At 36.2% G+C, this 23,974-nt stretch overlaps 1 protein-coding gene across 1 annotated transcript in view; it reads left to right on the plus strand.

Annotated features, from left to right (window-relative positions):
• The window catches only part of LOC131039643 (uncharacterized), a 43,520-nt gene extending 19,771 nt beyond the window's left edge, over nt 1-23,749 (plus strand). The window contains exons 2-8 of the mRNA XM_057972431.2: nt 998-1,663; nt 15,891-16,164; nt 16,338-17,435; nt 17,650-17,884; nt 18,980-19,059; nt 22,401-22,511; nt 23,222-23,749. Coding sequence (XP_057828414.2) covers nt 998-1,663; nt 15,891-16,164; nt 16,338-17,435; nt 17,650-17,884; nt 18,980-19,059; nt 22,401-22,511; nt 23,222-23,272 — 2,515 coding nt within the window. The 3' untranslated portion in view covers nt 23,273-23,749. The remainder of the gene's footprint in view (nt 1-997; nt 1,664-15,890; nt 16,165-16,337; nt 17,436-17,649; nt 17,885-18,979; nt 19,060-22,400; nt 22,512-23,221) is intronic.
• The last annotated feature ends 225 nt before the right edge of the window (nt 23,750-23,974 follow it).

Consider the following 23,974-nt stretch of genomic DNA (forward strand, 5'->3'; position numbering starts at 1 on the left):
CATCATCGAACATCATTTTAACATTGTCCTGTTATATTACTGCTGTTAAAATGTCCCTTGGACTGCCATCCCTGAAACACATCCCTTGCAGTCCTGTGGTCCCTGTCTTGGAAACACCGAGGAACATAGCTTATTACTTTTACTTTTCAGGTCAAGATGTTTTTTGACAGATTGCTTTATATGGCCAATAGTAATGCAGTAAATGCACTGCATTTAACCATTTCAATTATTGATTTTAGCATAGGGTCTAAGGCCTCTTATCTTTTTAGTTTTTATTTTTTCGGTCAATGTTCAACAGGATTTTTTGTTTTCTTTTTATTGGGCTCAATAGCTGTGCACTTTAATTGAAAATTTTGGCATTTGATTGAGTACTTCTTTTCTCCTACTTTTCGGGTTGTGCAATTCTCTTTTTCTGTCTCAATAGGAGAACCAGATTTTCAATTTTAGTGGGGTTTGACCCATGTAGTTTACCAGAATACCAACATTGGGTATTTCGGGGAGACCCTTATGTTTAGTTTTCTTTTACTTTTATTTGTCTCGACTGGAGAATACCCACATTGAGTACTCTAGGAAATAATAAAATGAAAAAATGTTAAAAGATAGCCTAATTAGTTCTTTTATCATTTGGTGGAGGATTGGAGATATGTTTAAAAAATGAAATGAGTACGATAGGAACAAGAGTTGGATGCACTATAAAATTTCTTCCTCATTTTAGAAGAACCTCGTTCAATTTGGTTTGTCTTCTTTGCCTCTATTTTCTGAGCAGCTGCATATTACCTCAAATGGAAAAGTTCACTACCACAAAGAAAAGATTATACCCAAAAGGTTGTATCTCCAGCTCAGAGTAAATTTATGAGAAAATCAACATTTATCTGTAAAACAAGGACTAGCTTGCACAATATATATTCTGAAGCTGAATTTTATAGAAATTTCAGTTTGTATTTATATAGAAGCACTAATGTCTGGCTTGACTTATCCATTGCTGTTTTGTGAACAGCTGCAACTGTGGACCATGTCGAAAATCACAAGGTCTTGAAAAAACAGGAATAATAGTGCATCATGCTAGGGGTGCCGGGTTCTCTAATGCACATGATTATCTTGTATTCCAGAATACTCATGAATCTCCTTATGAAATTGCCTGTCGAAAGAAGGGGCGTGGCTGGTGTAAAAGTGCTGATCATTTTTTGGTGAGACCTGAAGAATTTGGGACACAAGTTTTAAATACACCAATGATCTCAACAGATCAGTTGAGGACAAATTATGAGGCATCCCACAAAAAGGGGAATGTTGGAACAAGCACTGTGTCTCCATCCAGTGAGGGTCGACTACACCATGAAAGTAACACTCATGAAAGAAACATCCTGGATCTGAACAAGAGACTAAATATCAATGAAGGTCATGAATCATCCTGGGAAGAAAAACTTTCTTTAGAAGCTAGGGTGGTTGGATGTCAAACAAATGATACAAGCAACGAGAAAACTTGTCATCGGTGCCGTAAGAGGAGCCTGCAGGATCACGTTCATTGTTCTCGCTGTCCCTACCGTTTTTGTGGCCTTTGCTTGATGAATAGACATGGTGAAGACATTTCATTAGAAATGCAGGTGGGCAATGCTTGGGTGTGTCCCAGGTGTAGAAAGGGATGTGGACCTGGCTGCATGAACTGGTATGTTGGGATAATTTGCTTGGTGGTGAAGTACCTTATTTTCCAAAATGTATTTAACCCTGTTAACTTGAAAATTATTATATCTAAATCTATTAGGCTGCAGCAAATGTATGTTTTGTAGATAGATATATTGGATTTACTACAGTTTATTCTTTTTTTTTGGGACAAGTTTTCTTTGTAATAAACTCCTGGTTGCTTGGAAGTATTTTGGTTCTTTATTATCATTGAATGTCAGATGTAGGATCCTTTTAGACAGCTAGCTACTAATAAGTGTTGAGCAACAGTTGAAAACAGAGTACTGCCACTGCAAATGATAAAAAAAGGTGTCTTAATCATATATGGTGTACTTATTTCAGAGGGGTAATTCTTCTTGATTCTTTTATATTGGTGACATTTCTTACCTTAACTAAAGATTCCTTTATCTAATTCCTGTTTACTTATTGAAGCTTAGTCATTTTGCTCTCTTTGACATAGGTTTTCATTTGAACAGTTCAATATTTTGGTGTTGGAAATGAAGCTCAACAATGTCTCACTTTGTTTGCTACTTACTCCCTTTCCCTTTGACATTGGTTTTCCTTTTAACAGTTACAATATTTTGGTGTTGGAAATGAAGGTCAGCAATGTCTCACTCTGTTTGCTACTTAATTTGATTAGATACAGTGAATGATTTGATTCAGACTGTTTTCTTCAGGGGTGATACACTGCTGTTTACTGTAAAAATTGAAGGGTACGTAATCAATTCTATCACATCATTGTTTAGCTTTAATCTGGTCTAATCAACTATCTGAATGTATGATAATATATCAGGACTTGTATGCATTGAAACATGATGAAAAATAGTATGAAACTTCTGAGGAATTGATGTCTATTCACATAGTTTGAAAAATTGGCTAGGACTCACGAGTCCGTTGGCTCACCGAGTCTACTTGTCATGGACTTGTGAGCGAGCATCCTGCCAAGTCACCCCAAAAAATGCCCCAGTTTTTGCAAAGGACTTGCGAGTCCCGACCTAGGACTCTCGTGCTTGCTTGGAAATGCCCAGACGGCTAAAAAAGACATTTTTGTTGTTTTTTTCCATTTCATTCTGCTATTTGGTGCCCAATTTATGACTGCAGGTGTCCATTTCTTCATATTTTGGTTCAAACTTGTCCATTTTCAATCATCCAAACTTTTTTTTCAGGGGCATAGCTCCCAAACCCCCATTTCCAGCCCACAGGGTATCGCAAGTGCGTTTGCTATCATTCCTATCGTTGGATTTTTCTCATATCTAATACCTTGTGCAGCTTATCATTGCTGCCCCTCAAACCCATTAGGATCTCCACTCCCAAACCCCCTCTAGTTATTGAGTATGAATTATGAAATTTTAAATATTAAGTGTTTAAAGATCATATGACATGTGCCATGTTTGAATTATGACAAATTGATAGTCAAAATAGGTTTTTATGTTCTCTAAATGCATTAATTTCTTTTTGTTTTTTTGTAAAACTACGGTTTTTTTTTCTTGCCAAGTCCTAGCCGAGTTTTTTGCCGAGTCTGTGCTGAGTCCTGAGTCCAAGTCCTATTTTGGGCTGCCAAGTCTGTGCCGAGTCCGAGTTTTCAAACTTTGTCTATTCATGTGGTCCAGAGACCTTTGCATCATTTCTAGTTTGAATTTAAGGTGCACATAATTATATCCAATTTGAGCATTAAAATTAAAATCACATTAAAAGTATTAAATCTAGTCATTTTGATATTGCAATTAAAAAGCATCATAATAGCAAATTGTTGTGAGAAAAAAGTGACATCTTTATGTTAAAAGATAGTTTGCACTTCACTATTTTGCTTGGTGGATGTGAATATGTCAAAAACATTAGAAATCCATTGTGATTGCATCTTCCTTAATTAAAAACCAAAAATTTCATTAGAGAAGAATAAAATATTTACAACATCATTGGTAGAAAAGGCTCACTACGATTGCCATAATATAAAAAATAATGATCTAAACAAGGTCAAGCAACCAGTAGGAGTGAGAAATTATGAAACAATCCGGCAATAAATTATGTGATTGAATTCTCCAAAATCTCCCATCATACTCAAACCAAAGTGATTCTGATATTGTGATCCTAGTTATGCTTCTTGCACAGAACGTAAAAGGCTCTTTAGAATCGCTGAGTTCTTCCCATAACTGTTTTGAAAACTCTGAGCACATTACTGGGATGTTTTGGGAAGGGTCAGACATTTTTGAGTTGTTTCCAAGATGAACTCCACAGAAGGGGTATAAGTCATAATTTATAATCCTATCACATTTCTAATTGTGTAGTGTTTTGCTTCTTTTTATTTATTCTAATGTCAATTCTGCACATACCATTGCTGTTTTGGTTATTTTCTTTATATATTATGTATGTACATTTCTACAATGGACTGTGCTTAGGGTGCCAATAAAAATAAGAGTTTTGTATTTGAAGTTTGAACCTTTTTCTTGGCAACTTTGTAACAAAGTCCAAATAAGACTATTTAGTAAATTGCCAAAAGAGAGGAAAATAAGAAAGATGGTGTTAAAAATACCTTTCGTAAATTTGTAATATTAACTTACTAGGAAAAGGTTGGGAGATTCTTGATGGTATGGTTCTAGCATCCATATGTATGATACATGAGTACATGCTTGCCCAATATACCTGAGCCTGAACTTAGTGCTTACTTAACTTAAAGCCTACCTTAAATGGGTATACTAGTGATGGTTTAGGTTGTAAGAAGGCTGGGTTCGGAATGATAGAATCTAATTCATCATTGTTTGGGAGTAATTGAGGATTAGGGATGTTTCATGTGAACCTAATTTTGGGAGCTAGAGGCAAAATTTTGTGATGGCCATTGGCATATTTGAAATTTACATGAAATGTGTACCTTTTTACTTAAAATGTTTCCACTGTTTGGCTCTGTCTTTACACAATTAATTCTCCCCTAATTTCTCCCTATTTTTGATATTTTCAACCTTTGACAGATATATTATGACTCTTTGTATTTTGGGAGTAATTGATGATTAGGGATGTTTGTAAGAAAATCAAATTTTGGGAGCTAGAAGCAAAATTTTGCCAAACAGGTGGTAGATTAAATAAAAGACCATGAAGGGGGGTGTTGTTTTGTGCTTTTCATTATTTCATCTTTTAGCCCTTTTTTTGCAATTAAGAATTTTCCCTATTTCCACCCAATTATTTTTTTGGGATTTTTAAGAAAAGAATATTAGCAAAATAGTGTAGGAGCACTGCAATAACTTTAATTGTGGAGCAGCCTTGGACAGTGGGATGGGCCACGTGAGGAGAACCAAGTAATTGCCTTAAAGATCAAGCTTTGTTGACTTAAACAGCAATATAGAATAGCATCTTCAACAATAGCTTATTTGAATGAACTTTAACATCATCCTTGTTACTTCGGCAGCAATTGAGCAACAAACTTCCCAAGGCAATAACTTCTCATACGAACTTGAAAAGCGATGCCAGTTTTTGGAAATTGCATAGCTTTTTGAGAGTAATGTGAATATGTGAGTGACACATACATAGCAACACTTTTAACTTCAATAGCAACCATGAATTTAGCATCATAGGAATGACTCTGCAACAAAACAAAAATGACAACTATTAAAGGTGATGCATGATGACATTGACCAAGAGGACATTTGGCATTTTTTCGATTTGTGTTATATTGTGCTTCCATCCTATCAAAAAGGGGCGCATGTTTTGAAGAGAAATTGGGAAAACGTGAATTTTATTTTTAAACAACCAAACATAAAGTCAAATCCATTTGGAAGGTAAATGGTCAGATTTCAATGATTGGGCTCCTTTCACACACTATCCATGAGGTGTTTAGAACCAAGAAAACAAACCCAGACCTTTGCTTGAGTGTCAGCCATGCACAAAAGCGTGGGCAGGTGTATATGAACAAATGGCAAGCTGTCTGGATCAAGAATAGCATTGGAAAACTATTAGGAAAGATCAGAAATCAAGGGGAAAAAGGAAAACGAGTTTTTGATTGATTTTCCCTAGGTTGCCGGTTCGGGTTCGGGTTCGAAGAACCCGGTATGCCGGTACGGCAAAATTTTGAAAAGGGGTTTGGGTTCATTTGGGTTCATTAGTACAAAAACATGTAAATTTTTTTTTTATATATATATATATATATATATTTTGATATTTGTGAAGCCTATAAGCATGAATTAAAATATGCATGTCACATAGCATCATATAAACAACAAAACAAATATAAACTTGTAATCATAGCATCATGATCATACCATAATTGATAATAGCATCATATACATCAAGTTTAATATCAAAATGACAAAATATTCAAGTATCATTGTTTCAACTTTCAACAATATAAACTTAAAGTTTAATCATCAAATGGATCATCTAATTCTTCATCCTCCTCCTCCTCATTGACATTGACATTACATGAGCCAATGCCACTTGCACTTGCACTATAAGTTGGCTCAATTTCCGAGTCATCAAGTGTCAATGCAAGAAGCTGAGAAGCAGGAGCATCCAAATCAGTATGCTCTGGCTCTATATCACACATCTTTGTTTCCCCTTGTGTGTAGTCATGTTGTTTGAGTGAAAGAAGACGTAGGTTGGAATGCACATATACTAAATTCTCTGCTCTTTTTGATAGCAGCCTATTGCGCTTTACTGAGTGGATGAAAGAGTATGTGCTCCAATTTCTTTCTGAAGCAGATGAACTAGCAACCTATGAAGACAAAGTAAACAATTAAAGTTATACATTAATAAAAATAAAATTACTAGCAACCTATGAAGACAAAGTAAACTATAAATAAACTAAAACTTGTAAATTTAAAATTTTAATTAATTAAACTTACTTGTGATAAAACTTTTATAGTGAGGGGTTGTAGGTGTTGGAAGCATGTGCCATGGAAGTACCACCAGCTATGAGCATCTTTCTTGGATCTATGACGAAGTGCATCAACACTTAGACCATTCCCATTTGCGAATTCTATGAACTCATTTGTAACAACATCTCGCAAATCATCATCGGGATATAGTCTAAGGTACCCATCAGATACTTCTAGATCTCTCCATGGTGGATTCCTTCCTGGTTTATCAAGAAACTGATTGCTATAGTACTTAGGTGTCAAGGCATAGGCAAGAAGGTGCAAAGGAGTGGTCATCTTATTCCACCTCTCTACAATAATTACTTCCAGTTCTTTGAAGAATTTCTCCTGAGGATCATTCTCTTTTTCATTTATAGTGACCTTTATTTTTTCAAGCATTGAATCAATGCCATCATAAATCTCACCTATGCAAGGCCTATCCATGTCTGTATAGCAAATCATGCTCATGATGGGCTCAGTGATACTTAGGAGATATGTAACAAGATCCCACCATTTCTCATTCAATATTCTATCCCTAATTTTTTCTGCCCTCTCAGTGCTACTTTGCTTCCATACAGTCCAATTGGTGTTGATCACCATATTGCATAATGCCACTCTAACTTTCACAAGTCGTCTTAAGACGATTGTGTTTGATGCAAAACGGGTCTCAACAACTTATAACACAAATTAATGCCAAATGATTAAAAAATAAAGCCAAACTTTAAAGAAGAATACACAATATAGCTTACACAATGATATTATTAACATTGAAAATTCAAAAAAATCAAAAAATGTAAAATTAAATTACTATTTCACTTACCTTCAATAGCTCCAAATTCGAATAGGTTCTAAAAATCCCTTGAGACATGTGGTGGTTTGTGATGAACATCTGGATGTCCTCAGCCTCTGCATACACATCTTTGATCCATTTTATTTTTTGCCCAATCCTTTGTAGCATAAGATTGAGTGAATGTACCGCACAAGGTGTCCAAAAGATGCGATCATAGCGTTGCTCAACCAACAAACCAGTAGCTCTACAATTTTTTGCATTGTCCGTTATGACTTGGACAACATTGCGGGGTCCCACAGACTCAATGGCAAAGATGAGAATCTCTGCAATAAATTGGCCATCTTTTATTTGGCCCTCACCATCCACAGCTCTCAAAAACATTGCCCCTTTAGGGGACACCGCTATGACATTGATCAAGGGACGGTTTTTAGCATCTTTCCACCCATCTGAAACAATTGTTACACCTGTCTCAACCCATGAATCCCTTATGGGTTTCAATGCATCTTCAACCCTCTTCACCTCTTTCTCCAATAATGTTCCACGTACCTTCTCATAACCGGGGCCCTTATACCCTCTTGGTGCCTCATTAACACTTTTTATCATTTGCTTCCAATATGGGGAGCGAACAACATTGAATGACAACCCATTTGCATAAATGCACCTTACTATATCTTGATCAGCATTGTCTCTACTCTCATTTTGGAATGCGGTTTCTAAAGGCCCCTTTGTTCTTTTACGTGTCAAGGGTGGTTCACTTTGAGGTTCATTTGTGGCAAAGAAGTGGTGGTCTTCTACTACAATACTGGGATTAGAGGGGCCTTGCATGCCCTTTGTTTTCTTTGATGTGGTTTGGTTCAATCTACGGGCTTCCCTCTCTTCTGCCGCCTCATGCTACCTAATATATTTCATCACTGTCTCATCTGGTATAGGTTTACCATTTTTTCCAGGGCATTTTTTGATGCCTCTTCCTTTTATTCCACACAAATGGCCTACCACCCGATAATATGAACTATTACGTTCAATATCACATCCATGGCATTTCCAACGGAATCCCCCACCTCCCGGAAGTTGTTTTATAATGTCCACATATTTCCATAAGGGAGAATTTGGATCATTTCTTTGTTTTGCAATTATTTGTTCATTGCCAATGGAGGAAGATGTAGATGCCATTCTAGTTCCTATGGCAAGAAATAAAATAAACATATTCAAAAACAAATACTAAATAATGAAAAAAAATTCAAGTTTCATGTTTGACAATTTGTGAAACAAAAATAGTTGGAAAAAAAATGTTTAAAAACCTACCTCTTGCAGCCAATGGAAGCTTGAAAATGTATGGAAATGATGCTATAACACTTGTTGAAGCTTCTAAAATCAGTCTTCAACTCCTCCTCTTTGATCTTGGAAGCCAAATTTTGTTCAACCTTTCTTCAACCTGCTCTCATAAAAATTTTGTTTGCAACACAAATGAGGTGAAATGAGTCAATAAAATGTTTTAGAAATGTTTTTTAAGTTATAATTTTTACTTTTTACAAGGTGGAATTGAAAAAAAAAAAAATTGCTTTGTTTTTTGACTTTATGGGCCGCCCGGTTTTGACTGGGTCCGCCCGGGTTCGACCCCGGGTTTGACTGGGTTCGACCGCCTGGGTTTTTCGAACCCAGGTCGAACCGGACCTGTACCACGGACTCGGTCGAACCCGGACCCGTACTAGGGCGTCCCAGGGGCGAACCCGGTAACCTAGGATTTTCCCATTGAGAGGGTTGCTTGGGCATGCAGATTGGGTCAGGAACGTGTATGAACTGAGAAAAGGGGATAACCCTACCTTAGTCATAGATCAACCCATTTTCCAATTTCTCTCAGTGTGCATAATCAAATTTAGGCCTCTTATCAGCCTATTGTAGCTTGTCAGGGAAACATTTATTTTAATGAAATGAATATAGCATTGTTTTTGGTTTTCGTTTGATGTATCGTGTGAGTGGTTGTTAGATAGCATCCTTGTCACTTTGGCAGCAATTCAGCAACAAACTTTCCAAGGCAATAACTTTCTCATACGAACTTGAAAAGCGATGCCAGTTTTTGGAATTGCATAACTTTTTGAGAGTAATGTGAATATGTGAGTGGCACTTACATAGCGACCATGACTTTAGTATCATAGGAATGACTTTGGCAACAAAACAAAAATGACAGCTATTAAAGGTGATGCATGATGACATTTGACCCTAGAAGGACATTTGGCATTATTCACTTTGTGTTATATTGCTAGGTTACCGAGTTCGCCCCTGGGACGCCCTGGTACGAGTCCGGGTCTGACCGGGTCTGTGGTACGGGTCCGGTTCGACCTGGGTTCGACCAGGGTTTGAAAAACCCAGGGTGGGTTCGACCCTGGTCGAACCCGGGGTCGAGCCCAGTTGAACTTGCGTAGACCCAGTCGAACCCGGGCGGCTGGGCGGCCCATAAAGTCAAAAAACAAAGCAATTTTTTTTCTTTTTCAATTCCGCCTTGTAAAAAGTGAAAATTATAACCTAAAAAACACTTCTAAAACATTTTATTGACTCATTTCACCTCATTTGTGTTGCAAACAAAATTTTTATGAGAGCAGGTTGAAGAAAGGTTGAACAAAATTTGGCTTCCAAGATCAAAGAGGAGGAGTTGAAGACTGATTTTAGAAGCTTCAACAAGTGTTGCAGCATCATTTCTATACATTTTCAAGCTTCCATTGGCTGCAAGAGGTAGGTTTTTAAACATTTTTTTCCAACTATTTTTGTTTCACAAATTGTCAAACATGAAACTTGAATTTTTTTTCATTATTTAGTTTTTGTTTTTGAATATGTTTATTTTATTTCTTGCCATAGGAACTAGAATGGCATCTACATCTTCCTCCATTGGCAATGGACAAATAATTGCAAAACAAAGAAATGATCCAAATTCTCCCTTATGGAAATATGTGGACATTATAAAACAACTTTCGGGAGGTGGGGGATTCCGTTGGAAATGCCATGGATGTGATATTGAACGTAATAGTTCATATTATCGGGTGGTAGGCCATTTGTGTGGAATAAAAGGAAGAGGCATCAAAAAATGCCCTGGAAAAAATGGTAAACCTATACCAGATGAGACAGTGATGAAATATATTAGGTAGCATGAGGCGGCAGAAGAGAGGGAAGCCCGTAGATTGAACCAAACCACATCAAAGAAAACAAAGGGAATGCAAGACCCTTCTAATCCCAGTATTGTAGTAGAAGACCACCCCTTCTTTGCCACAAATGAACCTCAAAGTGAACCACCCTTGACACGTAAAACAACAAAGGGGCCTTTAGAAACCGCATTCCAAAATGAGAGTAGAGACAATGCTGATCAAGATATAGTAATGTGCATTTATGCAAATGGGTTGTCATTCAATGTTGTTCGCTCCCCATATTGGAAGCAAATGATAAAAAGTGTTAAATGAGGCACCAAGAGGAGGGTATAAGGGCCCCGGTTATGAGAAGGTATGTGGAACATTATTGGAGAAAGAGGTGAAGAGGGTTGAAGATGCATTGAAACCCATAAGGGATTCATGGGTTGAGACAGGTGTAACAATTGTTTCAGATGGGTGGAAAGATGCTAAAAACCGTCCCTTGATCAATGTAATAGCGGTGTCCTCTAAAGGGGCAATGTTTTTGAGAGTTGTGGATTGTGAGGGCCAAATAAAAGATGGCCAATTTATTGCAGAAATTCTCATCTCTGCCATTGAGTCTGTGGGACCCCGCAATGTTGTCCAAGTCACAACGGACAATGCAAAAAATTGAAGAGCTGCTGGTTTGTTGGTTGAGCAACGCTATGATCACATCTTTTGGACACCTTGTGCGGTACATTCACTCAATCTTATGCTACAAAGGATTGGGCAAAAAATAAAATGGATCAGAGATGTGTATGCAGAGGCTGAGGACATCCAGATGTTCATCACAAACCACCACATGTCTCAAGGGATTTTTAGAACCTATTCGAATTTGGAGCTATTGAAGGTAAGTGAAATAGTAATTTAATTTTACATTTTTTGATTTTTTTGAATTTTCAATGTTAATAATATCATTGTGTAAGCTATATTGTGTATTCTTCTTTAAAGTTTGGCTTTATTTTTTAATCATTTGGCATTAATTTGTGTTATAGGTTGCTGAGACCCGTTTTGCATCAAACACAATCGTGTTAAGACGACTTGTGAAAGTTAGAGTGGCATTATGCAATATGGTGATCAACACCAATTGGACTGTATGGAAGCAAAGTAGCACTGAGAGGGCAGAAAAAATTAGGGATAGAATATTGAATGAGAAATGGTGGGATCTTGTTACATATCTCCTAAGTATCACTGAGCCCATCATGAGCATGATTCGCTATACAGACATGGATAGGCCTTGCATAGGTGAGATTTATGATGGCATTGATTCAATGCTTGAAAAAATAAAGGTCACTATAAATGAAAAAGAGAATGATCCTCAGGAGAAATTCTTCAAAGAACTGGAAGTAATTATTGTAGAGAGGTGGAATAAGATGACCACTCCTTTGCACCTTCTTGCCTATGCCTTGACACCTAAGTACTATAGCAATCAGTTTCTTGATAAACCAGGAAGGATTCCACCATGGAGAGATCTAGAAGTATCTGATGGGTACCTTAGACTATATCTCGATGATGATTTGCGAGATATTGTTACAAATGAGTTCATAGAATTCGCAAATGGGAATGGTCTAAGTGTTGATGCACTTCGTCATAGATCCAAGAAAGATGCTCATGGCTGGTGGTACTTCCATGGCACATGCTTCCAACACCTACAACCCCTCGCTATAAAAGTTTTATCACAAGTAAGTTTAATTAATTAAAATTTTAAATTTACAAGTTTTAGTTTATTTATAGTTTACTTTGTCTTCATAGGTTGCTAGCAATTTTATTTTTATTAATGTATAACTTTAATTGTTTACTTTGTCTTCATAGGTTGCTAGTTCATCTGCTTCAGAAAGAAATTGGAGCACATACTCTTTCATCCACTTAGTAAAGCGCAATAGGCTGCTATCAAAAAGAGCGGAGAATTTAGTATATGTGCATTCCAACCTACGTCTTCTTTCACACAAACAACATGACTACACACAAGGGGAAACAAAGATGTGGGATATAGAGCCAGAGCATACTGATTTGGATGCTCCTGCTTCTCAGATTCTTGCATTGGCACTTGATGACTCGGAAATTGAGCCAACTTATAGTGCAAGTGCAAGTGGCATTGGCTCATGTAATGTCAATGTCAATGAGGAGGAGGAGGAGGATGAAGAATTAGATGATCCATTTGATGATTAAACTTTAAGTTTATATTGTTGAAAGTTGAAACAATGATACTTGAATATTTTGTCATTTTGATATTAAACTTGATGTATATGATGCTATTATCAATTATGGTATGATCATGATGCTATGATTACAAGGGTGATAGTGCATAGGACATTCACAATCTTCCAAAAAGCGAGGAATCCACATGGCATTTGCAGCAAAGCAAGTTATGAGTTGTTATTCACTATGCTGCATCAGGTCCAAGCACTCAAAGAGATAATCTTCAACAAGAGCTGGCTATTCTATTGCTTTTGAATGTAGTTGACCACAATAAAGGCACTCATTTATAGAGAATTACTTTCTCTTTTTTTGTATCCATTTCAACTAATAGCCCTTTCAAGGAGTTATTTTCTGCTATGACAATATGCAGTGAGGATTGTGCACTTTCTCTTGATGAAGGTAGTGGGGTCAGGGGATGAGTGGACTTGATGGTTCTCTCGCTTTTCCAATGATATGTTCTTTGTATCAGATATAAGGGAGCGTTTTCTTTGCATAGTCAATTGATGAGGCCTCATAGTAGGAAAAAATAGAGAGATGGAGAGTTTGTGAAACCCTTTACCTTTGAAGTGGTCAACAACACATAAAACCTTTGTTGGCACAAGAAGGAATGCAAGGCTGCTTGAACATGGGGCAGTAAACACTATCATCTGAACAGGGGTACAAACATAGTGGGTTGATACTCACTTGTAAACACTATCATGTATATTTTATAATATCCGTTTAATAGATTTCACTAGTAATTGGCAGGCATTGAAAGCCAAATAGATTTATCATTTGGTGGCATAGCTGTTTCAATAATCAAACTCCCTTTTGCAATTTTGTTATTCTAGATTGTTGTTTTGATTTCTTTACAACTAGATCCTCAACCAATTTATCGAGTGTATGAAAGTTAATCTGATGTGAAGGCATTTTCTTTTCCTTACAATTACTTTTATACATGTAGTAACCTCTTCCCTTTGTCCTTTCATACCATCAATCTTTGGAGGTTCTTTAGGTGAAATATTTTGCGCTAGAGATGACACCTAGGGCACATGATTTGTTTTAAAAAATGCCCTTAAAATTTGAATGATTGTCAAAAGGGTACAATTATAGAAAATTGGATGAGCTAGTGGCAGCTTGCCACATCCATGCTCCATATAAAGGGATTATACAAACAGTTTCTAGAAGTAGATTGGCATTGTTAACATATTTCCTCACAAGACATTGTTAACATATTTTGCTTCTAGACATTGTGGACATATTTCCCCTCATGCTACATTTGGTTGAGGTCTTTTCCTCCAAAGAAACTTACACAACTAACTTTGATACCATGCTCAAAATAAAGGCTAGCACCACCTTGGTTGGGGGCTGATCTACACGAAACCTACATTTCTGCATGGTTTGAACCGTGGGAAGAAAATGACCTCCACTTAGCACCCTTGTAAATCAGTAACTCATCAAGAATTGTCTCTCTAAGGTTTTCATTAAGTGTCATCTTCTATGTATGTGTTAGGGCCATGTATAACCTCCTCGTTTAACCTTAAGGAATAGGTGAAGAAAAAATTGGAGTTCAAGTAATAGGCTGATGCATATATATGTTGCAGAGTTGGTTGTTCCATCTTCAAGCAATTATGTGCCAAATGGGTTTAGATTTTCTTGTTGGATGGTCTCGTATAGATAATCTACTGGTTTTTTCCTGTGTCCATTAAGTGTTGAACCCTAATGAAAGATCTTGTCAACTAAATAAAACAAAATTGTTTGAAAATATAAAATTGAAATTAATAAAAATTGAAATGATTACAACTGCCTTGGCTTTCCTCTTCTTTTCTATTTGTTTATTCTCATAGTTAGCAAAGAAGAGCCATCATCTCCCATGGAACCTCAGATTCCATTGCAATGCACAAGAGTGTACCCAGGCAAACTTGGATCCATTTTGCAAAACCCAGGCAAAACCCAATGCCCAATACCTTCTTTAATTTATTTTATTTTTTTCTAATTTGAATATACCTGAATGAATCCAACTCTGATTTTTAGGACCCAGGGCGAACCCAATTTTTTTTTTCTATTTTGACTATTCAATCAAAAAATTACCCTAACTCTAAAATTGAATTCTAAACACATTGGAACACAAAAACAAGTTGTTGCTGTGCTGTTATCGTCGTGCAAGCCACAGTTATTGCACAAGCAGTTGCCATGCAAATCACTGTTGCTATGCAAGTCTGTGGTGCTGTGCAATTCAACGTTTCTGCAGAAGCTGTTGCATGGTTGGTTGACGAATTGACATTGAAGTAGTATTTTAAATTTTTATGATGGTTTTGTTTATTACATGCATGCCATGTGGTATTCTAAACCTAATTCCTGTTCCTGCAAATTGTATATATTTATGAGTTTTTTTATGTTTTTTTGCATGGATGTACCCAAAATGCATCCAACTCCATGTTTTTTGCATGCCAAAAAAATGTTTTATTGACATCAATAGTTCAACTTGATAGGGGGAGAATAAATTAGTCTGATAGCTGCATGACTCCGTCCTTTCATTTTTTCCATCTACGTTCAATCAATGTATAAAATGTTTTAGCATTGACAACAATTGATTGGATATCAGAGATACTCTTTTCAATGATTTTTGAAGAGATAAGTAACATGAGTTATTTTTGGTGATAGTTTTCTATATATCAATAGTTTTGCCTTGTTTTTATTGAGACACTATTTTAGGGATGATTCCTCTAGAGTTTTGTTCGTGGAGCAATTAAATGCATTAACAATTGAGCATTAGTTTTAAGATAGATGATTGCTGCATTTGGTTTGTCCATTACTAAACATTTTCAGGAATTATTCTAATATTCCAATATTCTTCAATTGTTTGTACTTAATGTATTACCCAGTCCCCCCATCGTATAATACATATTCAGTCAATCCTTTCCTCTTCTATTTATGTTTCACTGTACAGAATTTATTGTACACTGTTGTAATGATGGTGGGAAGCACGGTAGCATACAGGGGCCTGCAGATACTAACAAGACCAATGATAACTGGATTTCTAAAATAATTTCTTCTGAACACAAAGCAGTAGTTTGAGGAACTGCAGTTTTATTGTTTTGTTTGTTTAAATCATCGTTGATAGTTTGACAATTCTACATACTTGTGATATAGCCAAAGTACCTCTACCATGAAATCTGTTTCTATAGTAGAATCAATGGGATTGGGAGTCTTTGACTCTGACTTTGACTTTTTCCTCTCTGTCTTGTACAGCTGCAACTGTAGTCATTGCCGTAAGGAACAAGGCCTTGAAGTTATAGGACCGATATTGCATCTGGCTAGGAATGCTGGATTCACAAATGTACATGATTTTCTCATCTTTAAAACAACTCATGAATCTCCTCGTGAAATCTCCCATCGTAAACTAGGGCGTGGTTGGTGCAGAAGTGCTGAATATTTTTGGACAAAACCTGAAGATTTTGAATTGCATTCCCAGAGGTCACCATTGAGATATACTGTTCATAAGCATACGTTAACCACTAATGAGGTATTTTTAAACATTTGCAATATTGTTTTTCAATTGATGTATTTCTCCAATATTCTGATCTCTTTCAAGGAGCATTTATTCCTTTTGTCACTATTGTTTCAATTACAATTGCTTAAGTTGTGGGCCTCGAGACATCTAATTTAGTACGATGCTCTGTTTTTCTCTTCTTGTAGCGTATGCGGGGTTCTCTAAGTGAAGAGCAAGTGAAGCAGCTACCTAAAAGTTATTTACCTGAAGGCTACATCATAGAACAGAAGTCAATAAAGCTACCAAATGATAGCAGAGCATCCTGTCATAAGGACAATTTGGATTCAATTACTGCTGATTCTGTTATGATTAATTCTTTCCAGAACAATACTCCAATTCATTCTATATTCTCGGATGCTGCACCTGAGGCAGTAGTCTCAACGCCACTATTTACTCAAACTTCAGGCATTACTTCTAAGATAGCGCTTCAACATCAGGACCCTATTCCGCATCAGTTGGAAACAAAAGATTTGTCAAAGCAAGAAGGAAATGGCTCACTTCTGCACTCATCACCTGCTGTGAATATAGATTCAGGAAACATGGCCAAAGTAGAAGCTCAGCTTAATATAGATTCGTCTTTGTTAGGCTGTGCAAACACAGTGAAAGTAGAAACCGAGTCTGCAATGTTTATGGATTCTTCTCTTTTAGGTTCTGTAAACATGGCGAATGCAGATTCTTCTATGTTAGGCTCTGGAAACTTGGTGAAAGTAGAGGCTCAACCTTTACATAATGCATTTAGCAGAGATGCCGAAGATTCGGTTTGGGCCAAGTGTAAAGACTTTGAGGTTCCATTAATATTTCGTACTGATTCTGAAAACATTCAAACAAAAGTATGTGGTACTAGAATCAAAGTTGAATATGAATTGGAGGATGAGGACTACAAATTCTTTACAGACAATGTGAGATTAGATGGCCTATCATATGTCCTTGACCTGAAAGTTGTCCAAGATGGCTGTACAACTTCAGTCAAATATGAAGATCCTAGTTCAATTTGCAGGAATTATGTCAACAATGAAAAGCAAAACTGCAGTTTGGAAGGGAAAGAAAACTGTAAATGTATGGGTAGTGAAAATAAAAACAGAAAAAGGAGAAGATTATTCTGCGGTGAAGAAATAAATAATGCACTTGTTCATTTGCAGTCATCCGAGCTCCCTGTTGATAAAAGACAATCTTACTTACAGGATTACAGTCAACAAAAAGTCAAAACAGAAGTACCTTCACCTGAATCAAGTAGCCCTTCTGATGTGAGGAAATATGTAGTTGCATTCACTTGGATAGTATTTTTCCCTTGTTCCAATTTTATGTTCACAATGATTCATAATGCACACTGTTTGAACAGGTCACCAAGTGTTGATTTGTTTCTTATTTCAATGGGAAATTTATCTCTTTGGAGAGAGTTTGTGGCCTATAACATGTAAAACCTGCTTCATATGGAATAGTTACCTTGTTTTCATGCAGGTGACCACGGTTGGAAATATTGAATGCAGTGAAATCCCTTTCTTCACTCAATCTGATGACTTTAAGGAGAATCTTGAGGCTGCTCTCCAGAAACCTTACAATACACAAGAGTTACATGATTTGTGGACTTCTATAAACAATCGAAAGCCTATTGTACGATTTCGACATACACGCCAACGGACTATTTCTGTTGAAACACAAGATGAAGGATTTTCATATCTGGATTACCATCCAGGTACATCTTATTTTTAAAATGATCACGTGTCTGATTTTTATTGTCTCTATGGCAATGACATTCTAGGATTATTATGACATTTGGGGCATAATTTGAATGCTGCAGTCATTTTATGCCTCAGCACTATTCTACAGCAACTTGACAATACTGCCTATCCTTGTTCTTCCTTAGTTATGCTATATCAAAAGAATTATTCTGATCAATTTTTGATTGAGCACATGTTCTAAATAAAAAGTTTATTTTCATCCTTTTCCTAGTAGAGATTCTTTCTGTTGGGATGCTATCAATGTACATGGATATATGCATGAGAAACCTTGACAAACTACACATATTTTTATCACATTTAAGAATTTTCTAGCTGACTAAGCATACCCATTATTTATTTTTGGAAGCTACAGAAGGTGAGCCATATGCCCCTGAAACATTCATGATATTGTTATATAAATTTGACAAGAGATGTAATCTGTGTATCACTGTATCCTACTTTGTTACACATGTGGGAATGCAATTCTATGAAGTCTTTATTGGAGAGGGAATGCCCAATTGGATTGGATAGGATTTTTTAGCTTTGGTGGAAAGTGACTAGGTGGAATGTGGCCTTTGTTTCCTGTATCCAGTTATAATCACACATTGTAAATTGAAAAAACGATTTGCTGATTTCTTTGACGTAGCTGGTAATTAAAATCAAAATTGGCAGGCATAATTACAAGGAACAAATACCCCTAACAAGTAGTTTGGTAGCTTTATTGTGGCGTCTAGATAAGTTTTCTGTTTTACTGGAAGGAACCTATTCAGAAATGCTTGCTTGATTGGCTGAGGACCAGAGTATCTGCCCTTATATCTGTCAAAATTTCAAAATTTCTCCAATGCATTAAATATCTTTCACTTTTCATCTAAACCATGACATTGTTTTCTCTTTTACAGACCATATGACATGAGTGAAATAGTAGTAATTATCTGAACTGAACAAGAGTTGTTTGTTGAAGTGAACTAGAGAATTGATAGTGTGGTCAAAATTTGTTTGTTTGTCTTGGGAAAGATATAAGACTTTCAAACCTTTTCTGATTAAGTCGCATGTTGTAAAATGTCAAACAGATTTGTCTGACAGGCTGGTTTCAGCTACTTCTCCTGAAGATAAATTAACTTTGCTGCGGGGATTCTTCTTTTGGCTGAAGGTATGATTTTAGTTCTTTACCTGATCAAATGAAGTTCACTAAAAAGGTACTAGTTTTTTACCTGTGAAATAATGTTCACTAAATTCCATGACGCTTGCATGGTTGTATTGAGTGCTTTACCTTCCATGGAATTTTTTTCATTTGCCAGAAAGGAAAAGTTCAATGAATCTCCTTTCTATGAAAGTCAACTAGGAAATCTAATTTTCTCTTCGTGGAAAGTAACATAGTATAGGGAATGCACTTATCAAGTGTAAGTAGTGTTGCCATGACATCTCTTAAATGAAGGTTATGTCTCATATGCTTAATTGATGTCTTGCTTGGGGGTGACCCCTAAAAAAATACCTTCTTCTTTATCTTACATAAAATTGGCACCTGAGATCATTTCCCTTCTTGGTACATATTCTTTTCTTCTTTTTGTTCCTAACTAATAATTCTCCTCTAAGCATTGCTGGATGTATGGTACAGGGTCATTAAGTTCATTTTCTGATTAAGGAGAGATTTTTTGAATGATATAAAATATCCTTGATTCACATTAAGGCTTATCCAACATCCTCCGGATGATTTTGTCAAACATCCTTATAGTTATAATAAACTCTTCTCCAAATGAAACAATTCCAATTTCTAAATTCTTGTTCATTAAGTTCATTGTTCTGATTGGCCCCTAGGAATTTTTACAAGGAGAGGCCATGACTCCTTCCCAAGGATCTCCTCTTTATCCAAATTAGAATTTCAGGTCATTTGTCGCCTAGGAATTTGCACTTGAGATCATTTCCCTTCTTGGTGCATATTCTTTTTTTTTTTTTTGTTCCAACTAATAATGGTCCTCTAAGCATTGCTGGATGTATGGGACAGGGTCATTAAGTTCATTGTTCTGATTAAGGAGAGATTCCTTGAATGATATAAAATATCCTTAATTCATATTAAGGCTTGTTCAACATCCTCCAGATGATTTTGTCAGACATCCTTATAGTTGTAATAATCTCTTCTCCAAATGAAAAAATTCCAAATTCTAAATTCTTGGCCATTAAGTTCATTGTTCTGATTGGCCCCTAGGAACTTTTACAAGGAGAGGCCATGACTCCTTCCCAAGGATCTCCTCTTTATCCAAATTAGAATTTCAGGTCATTTGTTTCCAGGAAGCTCCATAAACCTGCAAATAAAAACTTCAAGGATTTTTAGTATCATTTCAGAAGAACAATCACTAGACCCAGTTTTCCTCCAAAAAGGAAAATGGATGCTAGCTGAAGATGGACACTCCACGCAAGATATTATTTTGAATGGATGAAAAGGAGCAAAGCATTAAGATGCTAAAAGAATGCACATGAGACATAACCTTGATTAAATAAAAGAATGCACACAATTTTTTTTTTCTCAAGGTTCTATTCTAACCTGCAAACAAGGAATGCACACAAAAATTTAATTCTCAAGGCCCTATTCTACTTGCTTTAAAAGCCATTTAAATAGAATAGGCTTCGGCCTTAATATAATACATAATGGAGTTGTGTGGATAAGGGAAGTGGTTTCTTTTCCCACATAGAATTAAGATTTTCCATACCAAAGATCTTCGACCATTTCATCTTATTTTGAAAAGTGACTGGTGTTAGACACTTTTTGATTTGCTTCGTCAGGTTTGAATTCTTCTCCTTGGCCTTTTGTGGTTTCACGTCAAGTTTCTCTTCTACCTTAGTGCTGCAGTTTATGGCTTACCCTAAAGCAAATCTTAAAGCTACTGCATTAGAGTTGTTCAATTAGGTTTCAGGCTAGCCTCACAGAGTACCTGAATTTTTTTTCTTCCCAAGTTTTATTCTGTCTTATTACTCATGAATAGCGGGCACTCTTGCTACTGAGATAATAGTTACTGGAAAGAGAATAAATAGTGGTGACTAGTTCATTCATCAATTGTCGAATGAATTGACGTATGTAGAGATCACATCTTTATTTGTAAGTCTGAGTCAGTACTGAACCATAATTGAATATTTTACAGAGAAACCAGCAATACTTCTGGCTTTGTTGTCTGGTAACATGTTTCTGCCATCACCCAATTGTTCATAACTTCATATAAATAATGGTTAGGTGGAGGATGAATGCTAGTTTTGAGATCATTTAAACACATTCTTTGCATCATGAAGAAAACGAAATGTTTATTGAAATTTTGTTCCATTATACTAAATGTAAAAACCCTTGAAAGTTCAAAGCTCGCTCAATTGAATGCTACACTCAGGGTGACTAATTAGCAGAGTTGGCATAATTAGCAGAGCTGACAAAAAGGCCTAATAGTAACCATGTGTGTCTGTGATGGAGTTGTTAAATTAGTTTTCAGACTAGCTTCATAGAGTGCCTGAAAGTCTTTTCTTCCCAATTTTTATTCTGTTTTATGAGACATGAATAGTGTGCATTAACGCTTTGTTTGTAGCTTCCTTCCATTAGCTTTTTCTGCTGAGATAATAAGTACTTGAAAGAGAATAAGTAGGTATGACTATTTCATTCATCAATTGATTAATGATTTGATGTATGCAGAAAGCACACTGTCATTTGTAAATTGGGGTCAGTACTGAACCATAATTCCATATTTTGACAAACCAACCTGCAGGACTTCTGGCTGTGTTGTCTAGCAACACATTTCTGCCATTGCCCACTTGATCACATAAATGTGGCCATAATGATAGGAGTTTCTAGGATCTTTGTCAAGAAAGGCACCGTTGTCAACAAATGTAAGGCTGAACCTCTTGAGTCTTAGGTATTGGTCTTACAAATTGTTAATGAACAGGATATACTCCCACAATGGTTGAATATGCAAGATTAGTCGACATTAGGAAAGCTGGAAGAGAACCACTAAAGGAGAGCTGGAAGGTGAATATTATCTCCATGTAATTCAGTCCATAAAACACCTTGCATTGTTGCTTCCATTCAATTTTTTTTTGCAGCTGTGCTGTTTATTAAAATAATTAGTTCTTGAGCACTCTCTGTCTTCAGGGTATCTTTTCTCCCTAGAATGATTAAAGGCAATGGGCTAATCAATAGTTAGATGCACAACAATGAAAGTGGCTGTATTATCCTGATTGAGTGCAAGTCAAGTACACACAAGATGTCAAAGTGAATTTTTTCAATAAAGTTCAATTATTCACATTCTTCAAGCTAGGCTAGAAAATGGGTCTATGAAGAGGCATGGCGTGTAAAACTTTTTTCCTAAATGCAAAGAAATCGATTAAACTATTTGTTTTGTTTCAATTTTGAGAATAGCTTAGGATTCACAGATTTGGATAAATTTTAGATTATTTCACATTGCTATTTTTTGAATGGAACTTTAAAATGTGAATGTTCTAACTGTTTAATTATTGCAGCATGCTAGTTGGCCTAAATCTTTTCAGCCATGGGTTTCATCCCCTGCACCAAAAAACAGGATAGATGATGATGACAGTGATTGTGTGGAAGTTGATGGACCGAATTCTGAGGTAATTCAAATTTCATCATTTCAATTGATTTTTCTTTTGTTGAGGTTTTTCTTCATATCTGGGGTTCTTCTATCACATTAGATCAATGAAGTTGTCATGGGGAATCTAAGGTTTAGATATGTTTTTTAATAGGTTTCTTGGGTGAAATTATAGGTTTGGTAGGATTAGTTCATCACTGAGTGCTTAATAATTTACAAGAGCATGTTTTTTTCATAAACATCATGGCATAAGAAGTGAGACTGCTATTGCTGATTTTAGAACAGATTACTGCTGATGTTAGAACAGATTCCCAATCCTTGTGCTGTGGCTATATGTATGAGACTTATGTAAAAGGAATGTTCAACAGAGTATTGAGCATCTCCCCAGTGCAATCTAACACTAGTGCTCAACTGCTTGCCCAGATATCTGTTCAAAGTGTTAATAAGTTTCTCCTTCAAACCAATCTAGTACCAGCGCTTGACTCTTTTCCCTGCTGCATGCCATGTGTTATGGGATTGATGTATTGATCATGTCTAATTATTGTCTGGTTTCCTTTACTGGAAAGGTCCCCCTTGTGATATTTTTACCTTATATTGTTTGGTCATGTGCATCGGTCAATGTTTACAGTGCAGCCTATGATAAACTGCATTCTAGAAGTTCTGGAGTGGAAAATTTAGTTAAATATCAAGTTTTAACCATAAGCATACAAATTCTTTGGTTGTTACTTCTAGGTGCGGAGCAAGAAGGTAGTTGCTGTTGTTCTTCATGAGGATGAGAGGTGAAACTCTACCTTTTCCTCAAAAAGGAAATAGTGCTTTATGATGAAAATTTGAAGTTCTATTGTGAGAAATTTCAAATACAAGATGATTCCACCAATATTCTTTCGCCTGTCTTTCCCGAGAAACTTTTGGCTTTGTTTTGATATTTTGTTTAGCCCTTCTCAACTGCTGTTCAGAAGAATGTAACATGTAAAAAACTTAGATTGTAATTATAGGCATGTACATCTGGAACTTGTACTGAAAAAATCCTCAGGATTCTCTTTGGCCACTTTCAAAGGATTTATTTTCCTTGAAAGAAATATTGTTAGCACTGTATGTTGCCAAAGGATTTTGTATAGATACATCCTGAGAAACTGTAGGTTGTTTGCACGAATCCTTTATTTGCCTTTTCCAACATTTTGAGGAATGCAACTTGTAATTTATTTCTTTTAATTGTAATACTCTAGAAGTTTTATGGAAGGGATTCAGGAGGTTGACTTTCGGTCTTTTTCTGCATATACTTTAAGCTTTTCCCTATATTGTCCCAGCCATTTTTTTTAATGAATAGTTTATAAATGTGCACTAAACTAGAATATACACATTTTATAATTGTTAGTCCATGAAATATGCCTTCCACTTGTTTATGACATTGTTGTGAAGACTCATATGAATTCAGAAGCCATCAAGTCTTTGGGTCGTTGGATATGATTTCTACAGTACACAGCT

Source organism: Cryptomeria japonica, chromosome 5, assembly GCF_030272615.1.
Source record: "Cryptomeria japonica chromosome 5, Sugi_1.0, whole genome shotgun sequence".
Classification (NCBI taxonomy): Eukaryota; Viridiplantae; Streptophyta; class Pinopsida; order Cupressales; family Cupressaceae; genus Cryptomeria; species Cryptomeria japonica.